We start from the raw sequence: 10,955 nt of genomic DNA, 5'->3' as shown, positions 1-10,955 counted from the left end.
GACCGTGTACCGTACATTCATGTCAGAGTCGGCAAATTTGCGGTTGACCTCATTTCGAGACATGATTTATTGCTCTGGTTGAATGATGGAGTCCAGGCGAGGCATTGATGATTTTATAAAAAAGGTTTATTATAAAACTAAGTAAAAAAAGAGTACAAGGATGGACAAAATTAGTGACCGCCCGGGCGGACGTCCGATGATCGAGTGGCACAGTTCTAACTCATCACGTATATTCCCCCTCAGTCCCCCTCCCTCCGGGAGATAAAGAGGACAGGGTGGAGGTGATAGAAGAGGGTGAAAAGAGACAGTTTCTTCTTTGGGTCAAAACAACCAGTTCTCTGGTATCTCCTGATTGTCGTGAGTGTTGGAGGTGTGTGCGTGTATGGTGTCTCTACATTTGTCACTAGTCGCTAGTGAGAAAAAAAGAGCTCCACAGTTGTGCGCGTTCACGAGGATACCGGTGAAATCAAAACAGGGAGGGGAAGGGGGAGCATGGTTTAGCAATTCTACATACTGCAGCTTTAAGGACCAATCTTCAGTTTTGTAAATTCCTCATTTATTTCCATTACTTCCGATGGAAAGTTTCCAACTTTGAAAATTCCCAGCATTTGGCAACCATAGCCAATGTACTTAAGGAACAGCAGAGATAGTTTCACGTATAGTTGCATGAAATCTGATTTTTTTTTAAAGTCAAGATGATGGTAAAATGTATTTATTATCCCTGTTGAGGGCCAACCTTTTTTAAATTTCATGTTAATTCCTGTTAATTTCAGTGGAAAGTCTTCAACTTTAAAAAAAATCCCCAAATTTTGCAACCCTACTTAAAGTATTTTACATGACTGTCTTTGGAAATGATCAGATTTCTCTTTCTAGGACTGAGAGGGAATCATTCTCGTCCTCCATGACAGCAACATTGTATTGACTGATTGAGGTCATATACTCTCGTAAAGACACTTTCTATTATTGACGTGCACTATTAATATGAAGATCATAGCTGGCATAATTTGTGTTTCCTGATTCCTGTCTTTCCCACGTCTCCAAGGCTAAACATGCATGACTCAAACAAGAAATCCACTATTTTTAAGTATAAAAGAACCCAAAATGAGACTTCTGGACCTCAGCAGGGCGTCTCAATGGCTGCCAAAGAGTCTGTGGCTCTCTCACAGACCCCTGCCTCAGCTGGTAAAAGGCCCTTAACTGCCTCATCTTTACTGGATGAAGACAAAGATGTGGGAGACGGAGACGTGGGTGACGAGGACAGGGTGGATGGGGCCACTGTGGAAGCAGCGGAGGATGAAGTTGAGTTGCCGTCAGGAAGGCATTCTTCACAGCAACAGCAACAGCAATCCAAGAAGGCCTGTCCCAGAGAACGGCACAAACACAGCAGTAAGACGGGCGCCGCTGAGCACCGCACAAACAACAGGAACTGTCCAATCAGGCCCAGCATCGGCAGGACCCGAGGGGGGACGGACACGTAGGACAGAGTGATGTTACAGACACTCTCGGGCAGGTTACAGACGACGTACAGAATGGTTAGCGCCATCACTGTGGAACGTAACCTCTGCTCCCTCAGGTGAGGCTTCTTCTTCTTCTTTGATGAAGAGGAGGAGGAGGAGGAAGAGGAGCATCTGCTGGTCACCTTGCCAGTCGTAGGTTTGTGCGTGACCCGCTGAGCCAACACCTGCCGTGTGACCAGATCACAAGCCAACGTGAAGAGCAGCGGCAAACACAGGTAACAGCCAAAGACCCACCAGGTACGAGCCTCGTGATAGGTCAGAACCAGCGCGTAAACGTGCTCTGGTAGCGCAGCTGCCGGCTCACGCACACACACGTCAATTTTAATGGAAGCGCCTCGTGTGCTGAAGGCCCCTGGTAGAGGTCCTGATCCCGTCTCCTGGACCAGCTGCCACAGGAGCAGCTCAGGGGCTGCCAGCACCAAGGAGCCCGTCCAGATGACGAAGAGCTTGGGCAGGATGGACTGGCAGGACTCCACTTGACGGGTCTGACGGGGGGCGGAGCTTGTGGCGGCGTGGAAACGATCAATACTCAGAGCACAGAGGCTGAAAGTGGCCACACCCAGAGAGGTCACCTGACAGAGGTGGAATAAGGACAGGAAATCAAAGAAAGGTCAATCAATCAATAAAGCTTTCCTTCAGATCACTAACAAACAAAACATTTCAGTAAATAAATAAATGACAAGAGTTTGTTTACAGATATGAATCACAAATTCGCAGTTGAAAAAAACACTATGAAATAAAATAAAAAAAAAGAAAAACTCTACTGATCCTGGTACTTGGGCTGGGTGATATAGACCAAAACTCATATCTCAATATTTTTTCTCAAAATTGCGATATACAACATAAATCTCAATTTTTTTTTAACCAGTGTTACATTTGCTGATGCAAAATCACCAGCTTCAGTCACCTTCTTTTGGTGAGAAAAGTGTTTCGGTCGAAAACCGAAAATGCACTTTTGGGCCATTTTTTAACCGAAGATTTTTAGTGCATCACTAACTTTTAATTTTGCTTGTTTGTGTGACAACAAATTGTGTATTTGCTCAAAATGAATTCTAGTTGTCCTCATGGAGAAATTCTCCAGTTCACATAAATTTTACTTGTTTTCTTGAAGCGTTACAGTGGAAAGGTGTAACACATATACAGTACATACGGTCCTGAAGGTCTACACAGCAGGAGCTGAAATCACACCCAGTTCCTTAATGCAAACACATTTTACAAGTGAGTACGTGACTATACAGCACTGGCTCCATTGCGTTACTTCGCGATGGGCTCTAGAAGCCAAAAGAGCCCGACCTCCGGGATGACTTCCGGCTTTTCCTTCTTTGCCGCTCCTTGTTTGTTGGACCTTTGATTTAACCTGCGTTGGTGACCCATGTGATATACTGTGTATGCAACGGTGTGTGAGAGACGTGGTGTTTCAAAGCCATATGTAATCCTAAGTGTATGCATGCGTTTGTGAGTGCGTAAATAATATCCCTAAGTAATCAACACGTCCTTATTTTCCGGTAGTAGAAGTGGTAGTGGCGTCTTTTTCCTGTCTTCTGTAATTTATCAATTTTTCTCATTTGTTATTAAATTGCAGATATCAATATTTCAATTAGATACTGATCCTCTTTTTCTATTAAATCACCTGTCAAATGCCCCAATGGGTATCTCATATCCTATTTTATTTAGGAACAGTCATATTTTGACCATGTAAAGTTTTATTTTTGGGCAAGTCCCAAATATACAGTATGTGTGTGTGGTCTACATCCATGTGTCCACATGATTTCCAGCATTACTGCTGGATTGAATCCATTCCCCTCCTGATTTTAGGAGTATTTAAATATCAGGTCAAATTTTTCCAATTATATTCTCTCTGAAAATGGCTTTTTATTAGGGATGTAACGATTCACTCAACTCCCAATACGATTCGATTCACGATACTGGATTCACGATACGATTCTCTCACGATTTATTTACAAAATGGGACTGTAGACAAATTTTTTTTTGGGGAAAAAAACTAGAAAATACTGTATTATTTTCCTTTTATTTTTCATTGTCAAAAGAATTCCTTGATAAACTATTCAAAACAATCCAATTTAACTAAAAAATAAATCTTGAATGAAATAAATAAAGGAATAATACAAATGAAAATGAGGCCTATTAATTTAAATTCTGGTTCAATAATAAACAATGCACAACTGCATAATAGTTATTTTTCTTTTAAAAGTGCAACTGAAAAGGTATTTTGTGCCTTAACAATTGGACTTTTTAAAAAAAAAAAAAAACCGTGATTGCACTGATTTACGTCATATTTGTTTGGACCAGCAGAGGGCGCTGGTAACCCAGTGGTCGGTTGGCATGCATATATATTGCAGTGAAGAAGAGAAGCTATGCTAGCAGACAGAGCTAATAGAAAAACGTGACTTTTACAGATATTCAAGTGATATTACAGATATTCTTTCGGTGCTAAAGGGGTAATGAATCATTTATTAACACATTTAAGAGTAGAAGGCGGCCAGAAAGAAAGTATTAGCAGACTCCGCCCGCTGCCTACACTTGTGGATAAGTGCTGCTGGTTAAGAAAAGTACTGCGATTCAATTTTCAGTCGATTCAATCGATTTTTAACTGCCTTACGATTAATCGTTACATCCCTACTTTTTACATAAAAGTTGATTGATAAATGTTTTCATGTCCCATTTTATTTCACTGGTTGGGAATCACTGCAGTACAGATTACAAATGAAACCATCAAAACATTAATTACAACATGCAATTTGTATTTTTATTTAACATTCTAACAACATATATTTCTAGTTTAGCTTTGCTAGGGAAACAAAGAGCAGAAATCCTCAGCGGGAGCAAAGTTCCATTTGATTCCAGGGATAGCTTTTGTCTCTCTGAAGTAGGAAAACTTGTCCTCCCTCTTTTAGTGCTTAATGACCTCAACCCAACTCTAGATAATTACAACCGAGCTTTAATTAGCATGAAAATAGTTGAACTAACAGAGCACGGAGGCAGCTGGCACTAGCCTGACCTGCTCTGAGCAGCGCTCAGTAAATGAGCATTTGGAAAAAGAAACTGTTAATTAATTAACCAGGAATTCATTTAGTCAATTATTACCATTAGAATAACAAGTGAAGTGACAAAGAGAAGAAGCCTGACCCTGTTAATGGCTGCTTCGTACAAGCTGTTGTAACTGAGATGTAAAACTTCACTTCAGTGATCTGAGACTCTATAGTCAGTTTAGAGCCAAAGATTAAAAAAGCTCCACAGACTAGTGATCTGGATCACATTAAACAAGCTTCTGACAAAATCACAAACCAACAAAGAGGAGGTGAGAGCTCAGGTTCACTACAGGTAAAGGTTCATTGAATTTCATTGGCATTCATTGGTTAATTCCTCTTTAAACTGACCTTGTAAACATTTAATTCATAATGCTAATTTAACTCCAAATTAAACATATTCGAATTAGGTGGCTGGTTTATTCCGATTTTTAATTCCGAATTAAATAATTTCTCTATCTTGTAAACACTTAATTCCTAATTAAGATAATTCCGTTCATTCTGCGCACATGCGACTTGCAGCGATAACACGCTGGTGATGACATAATCCAACATGGCGGCCCGGTATAGAGCCGACACTATTTTAACAAGAGTCTTAAAAGACACGGATATAATGAAAAGAGTGGATGGACGGAACATGCAGACTAGGGCTGGGCGATATGGCCTTTTATAAATACCGCGATATTTTTAGGCCATGTCACGATACACGATATATATCTCGATATTTTGCATTACCCTTGAATTAACATTCTATATGTCTACATTAAAACATTCTTGATCATACTGCATTAATATATGCCAATTTTAAACTTTCATGCAAAAAAGGGGATATCACAACTAAGTCAAAGTTGACATAACTGTATTTATTAAACAGTGAGTGGCTCAAACATAAAATTGTCAACAGAAAGTGCACGTTCTGTGCAAAATTGTCACAGAGACATTTCAAAACAAGACATTAGTGCAGGATGCAACTCACATGGCATTTCAAAACACAAAATTAAAGTGCACTTTTTGTACATAATGCCACTACAATATTTTAAAACAAATAGTGCCCTTTTGTGCATGTTGTCATTAAGATGACATTTCAAAACAACACTAAATTTAAGTGCACCTTTTGTGCATAATGCCACTAAGATATTTAAAAAAAAAAAAAAAAAAAAAAAAAAAAGTCCGCGAGTTTAACGGTATGGTCATTTTCAACACCGCACAGACTACAAGCTGCGATATATCGAGTATATTCGATATATCGCCCAGCTCTAATGCAGACATTAACACGGACACATGGACTTATTAAACACACACTGACAATGCAATGTAAATGTGTCACCATAGTGTTGCACAGGCTGTAATATCACCAAGTTTATCAGTGAACCAGTTGTTAGAGCTACTATCTTTACCAGGGAACAAATATTTATTCCTGGTGATTGCTTTCCAGAGTTTTACTGGGATTTATTTACTGGGGTTTCGTTCCTATCTCTCTTCCTCCACGGACCAAAGTGTGTTGTTGTCCAGCTGCTGCTTCAAAACTACAATCAAAATAAAGGTAAAAAACAGTTCTCGTGTGTGGTCTTCTGTGGTACAGCTGACATTAAAAGATTTTTGTGTGTTTTTCCTGATATACGTGATACGTCACATTCACCCCCTGTCCAATCAGAGCCTTCCCAACCCCCAGACATAAAACACAATTAAATAAAGCCTAAATAAACCAGTTTTCCATGTACCGTATTTTTCGGACTATAAGGCGCACTTAAAATCCTTTAATTTTTTCAAAAATTGACTGGTGTGCCTTATGTATGAAATTAACATGTCAAAATGTTTTAGTACAACTTTGGTAAACTATGAAGCTGCACTGCTTGATGAATTTTTGGCGCTTTAGGGCTACTGTAGTCAGACGCCTCGTGGAGTGATATGTACCTGTGCTGTGCTTCAACATACTGAACTGAAAAAGTGAGTGTATTGTTCTATATTTTGTGTGTTAAAAACCTGAACAATGTTGAGAGTTATTGTTAATGAGTTGAATAAAGTTTGACGTTTCTGACTATTTTGTTTCACTTAATGTGTCTTAATAATAATAACAATAACAACAACAACAAACCGGTGCGCCTTATGTATGAAAATAGACCCAGTCAGACCCATTCATTGATAGTGCGCCTTATAATCCGAAAAATACGGTAAACCTCAATACGAAATTACTATTACATGTAAACACAAAGCAGAACAATAACTAATTCTGAATTAAAAAACATCATGTAACCGTGGACAGTGTGTTAGAGCTACCAATCACTAGAGGTGTAAAGAGTACTGATGTATCGTACTCAAGTAGAAGTACCGTTACTTGACTGAAATTGTACTCAAGTCAAAAGTAAGTCATACACAAAATACACAAGTACAAGTAAAAAGTAGCTCAATTAAATGGTATTCAAAGTTACTACTTAATTTCCACCCCCCATGTTTATTTTTGGTAATAAATCTTGCCACGGTTCCCTTGCATACAGTAAACATCTCATGTATAAACTTAAAAAGAAAGAGATTAAATCTGTCTATATGTGTTTACAAACATTAATAACATCCAATATCAGGTTGATCTATGCTAATTCAATCTTTTAAAAAAATGCATGAACTCTTAATGCTTTATATTTTAGTCGACTATAACAGATTTAGTCAACTAAAATGTTAATGTCATTTTTTTGACTTGAACTAAATGTTAACTAGGGCTGGGCAATATATTGAGAGTCAAGATATATCAAGTTTTTTTTTATTTTGGCGTTATATGAAATTACAATAGTGCCTATATCTATGAATATATATTTATTATAGCTCATTTTGTTTTAAAATACTTGTTTTAGGAGTCACTGCTTTCGTTACTTCTCAGAACAACATGAAAAGCACAGTTTCATGGATTCCTGAGTTGTGTCCTAACCCAGACCTTCCCCTAAATAAGCCACACTACAGAACTCACTCACGCGTGCTGTCCTTTACGTGAAATAAAAGCCAAAAGTGGCCCATTTTGTGCAGCTGTTTGTTAATAAATGTGGCTATGTGGCATTATGCATCAGCAAATTTAATTCAATTGTGGTCATTTGAATTAAAATGATCAAGATTTATATTGTATATCGCCATTTTGACAAGAACTATCGAGACATGAGATATGGTCCATATCGCCGGCCCTAGTTATAACTGAAATAGTCCTGATGGCTGAATTTGGACTAAAACTAATTGACTTTTTAGTCAGAAGACTATGACTAAAACTAAATAAAAAAATTGCTGTCACAATTAATGAACTGATTTCCTCATACCTTGCCCTCAGAATAGATCCAGTCATTTCACTGAAATGTCAGTTTTGTGGATATATTCAGGCCTGTTTACGTACAGATTCTGGGCCCTGATGTGCAACACATTTCCTTTACATTGCCTTGATTACTCCCACTCTACACCTGCTAATGAAAGCTCAGCTCTTGGTGAGTGCCTCGCTGTCTTTGTGTGTTTCACAGCTTGGATCCTTGATGTGGGGCCTCTGATGGCCTCCCCTGATGCTTCACAGACGGCTAAGGAAGCAATAAAGGCGCGATTGTTCAAAGTAAACACTACAGATTCTGCAGTGGAACAACAACACAAAATGAGCCTTTCACTAAAGACTTGGAGGTCTGCATCACTCACAGTGAGTTTAAGCAAAGATGCACAAATAGGTCAATGTGTTTGTTTAACCCTATATTTTTCTATATTTTGACTTTATTTCAATAAACAACGTTACAAGAATGTTAAAATACGTTAGCGGATTATGGCCAATTTTGATATGGAAAAATATTTTGGGCAAATCAAGAATAAAGTCGAAATGTCGAGATTACAGTTGAAATTTGGAGAATGACGTTGAAATACAATATTGTGATAAAAGTAAAAGGTTTGCTAATAAAGTCAAAACTACAGAAGCTGACGAGGGCCAATTCACCAAAAGATGACAAACAGCAGATCGTGGTCGTCTACAAAATGTAGTATCGATGAATGCGTTAAACTATATTTCAAAGTTCAGTTTAATAAAGAGATTCTTTTTTTTTCAGCTCATAAACACTGTGTTGTAATCTTTTCAAGGACTTTGAAGAGAAATTGCCAAAAACTGAATCTGTTCAGAATTAAAACCAGTGAAGTTTGGAAGAGGTGGAGCATTCGGTTCGTCTGTGGCTATGGAGGAGCTATGGAAACACTAGTTTGGATGGAGAATGTTGTTGTATATCAGAAATATCAAACTCATTTTAGTTTAGAGTAAATTAAATATTAATGTGCCCTGGTTTGCACTTCTACGTATAAATTATATATAAACGATAAAATATGTGAGCATATCAGTCCCTGCAGGATCTTCACTTAAATCTACCTGATTTTGCGGTAATTTTGTGGAATAATTTTAATAAAATTTGCCAGATTTTGGAAAAACAGAGTTCTTTCAACAATTTGAGATTAAAACTGACTGCCGTCATCTGATATAAGAACTAGACAACTGAGATCTTAAAATATTGTGGATTCTAATTAAATTTTTGTATTTGCAAGGGCCGAGATATTTATAACTGAATTAGTTGGTAATTTACAAAATGTTTCGGATGGTTTTTTCTATTGCTATTACTTTTCTTCAGCCAGGCCAGATTTGATGCTCTAAAGGGCCGGATTTGGCACCTAGGCCTTAAGTTTGACACCAATGTCAAACAGTATAACTTTCAATTCAACTTTATTTATATAGTACAAATTACAACAATAGTCATCTTGAAGCACGATCTAAAAATATACAATTCTTAAGAAACAAAACAACAAATACACATGGATAATATGGTGAACTGGTCCGAGTCTGCTTCCGTAGATTTGGCTTTTATTACAGTATTGTATTTTGAGTTTATTTTCAAAATTTGAACTTTCATTTAATCTTTTCGATTTATTTCAATTTTAATCTCAACGACTTGACTTTATTCGTGGTTTTCCCAAAATTATTTTCTCCATAATTGGTCCTAATCCGCTTTTATTTTAAATTCACTACCAAATATCAGTGAATTCGCTGCTTTCATTAACACGTGCTACATAGTGCTCACCTCCAGGTAGGGCACGAGCCGACAGGAAAGGTCTCCTAGCAACCTGCTGAAGGTGAGCTCGTGGAAGACCACCACCGGCAGGCAGAAGAAGAGCACGAGGAAGTCCCAGAAGGCCATTCCCGCCAGCACGCAGTTCCACGCGCTCTTCAGGTAGAAGCTGTGCCACACGATGCACATGAGCGCGAGGTTCCCCACGACGCCCACCGCGAACAGCACGAGCCCCAGCAGCATCACCCCGTAGGCCCAGTACGAGCCGTCCGTCACCGGGGACAGCGGGTGGAGGAGACCCCAGCCCCGACCGGAGGAGGAGGTGTTCAGACCCCGTTGAGGCTCCGTGGTCCGCGGGGTGGTGAAGTACCTGTCCGGGTCATCGTAGCGGGGCGGGTGTCCCAAACTGTTTGCTGGCTCTCTTCTCCTTGGACTCCCGTCTTTGGCCCCACGGACGACTCTTTTTAAGGGACCTTCAGCCCGCTGTGGGACACCTTCGACCGGGGACACCCCCACCCCGGCATCCTCACCCTCCAGCGGAGCGGACTGAAGAATCCTCCGAGGGCTTTGGACGTAACGGAGCTCCGCGGTGTGCAGAAACAAAAGCAACAAACACCAAACTGTGCTCATTTTCCCTCTAAAAAACAGATATAACTTTGTGCTTCTTTCCGTTTGATATGAAAACGCGAGTTTTGCTCCATAAGTTAGAAGAAGTCGTTCATAAGCTCGTGCTGGTGCTGATGGAGAAGTTAAACTGAGTTTTAGTTCTGCAACAAGTCTGAGCGTAGACTACACGTGACATCCGGTCAACCCTTCAAAATAAAACAGACGGAGAATAAACGGAAGTCTGGTCCTCTGGTCCCAGTTTCAGGTTATTACCTGAACCAGCAAGGAAGTCATATTCATATGCAATATTTAGCTATTTTTTGTTATATTTATATATTGGTATTGTAGGCTCCTCTTTCCTACCACGCTTAGCATTGGAATTAACCAGAAACTGTGAATCATTTTTAAATAACTGTGTCAATTTCAAACATAAATATTAGTATACATGCAAATAAAATACATTTACAGTTCAGGTAATGTACCAGTAATTTACAATTCAATTCAACTTTATTTGTATAGCACAATTTACAACAAAGTCATCTCAATGCACTTATCAAAATATAAAATTCATAATAAGAAAGAAAAAAAACCAAACAAGATCAACATTAACAAGCATTTAGCAACAGTGGGAAGAAACAACTCCCTTTTAACAGGAAGAAATCTCCGTTAGAACCAGGGTCAGAGGTGGCAGCCATCTGCGTAGACTGGTTGGGGTTAGTGAACAGAAG

General features: G+C 39.1%; 1 protein-coding gene across 1 annotated transcript; it reads right to left on the bottom strand.

Moving 5' to 3' along the window:
* Positions 1 to 328: 328 nt before the first annotated feature.
* Positions 329 to 10,394, bottom strand: gpr37l1a (G protein-coupled receptor 37 like 1a). The gene is made up of 2 exons (XM_028447234.1): positions 9,634 to 10,394; positions 329 to 2,089 (listed from the first exon to the last, which is right to left on the bottom strand). The coding sequence occupies exons 1-2, from the start codon at positions 10,249 to 10,251 to the stop codon at positions 1,118 to 1,120; spliced, it is 1,590 nt and encodes a 529-aa protein (XP_028303035.1). The 5' UTR covers positions 10,252 to 10,394; the 3' UTR covers positions 329 to 1,117.
* Positions 10,395 to 10,955: the final 561 nt, after the last annotated feature.

This window comes from Gouania willdenowi, chromosome 5 (assembly GCF_900634775.1).
Source record: "Gouania willdenowi chromosome 5, fGouWil2.1, whole genome shotgun sequence".
Taxonomy (NCBI): domain Eukaryota; kingdom Metazoa; phylum Chordata; class Actinopteri; order Blenniiformes; family Gobiesocidae; genus Gouania; species Gouania willdenowi.
The sequence above is the reverse complement of the archived record's forward strand: the minus strand, read 5'-3'. Positions and strand labels throughout refer to the sequence as shown.

What these genes read in the sequence shown, in the direction of transcription:
- gpr37l1a (XM_028447234.1), bottom strand. Translation starts at nt 10,251, where the DNA reads ATGAGCACAGTTTGGTGTTTGTTGCTTTTGTTTCTGCACACCGCGGAG. An exon ending in GGCTCGTGCCCTACCTGGAG is followed by an intron (nt 2,090 to 9,633) that starts GTGAGCACTATG and finishes CACCTCTGTCAG; the next exon opens with GTGACCTCTCTGGGTGTGGC.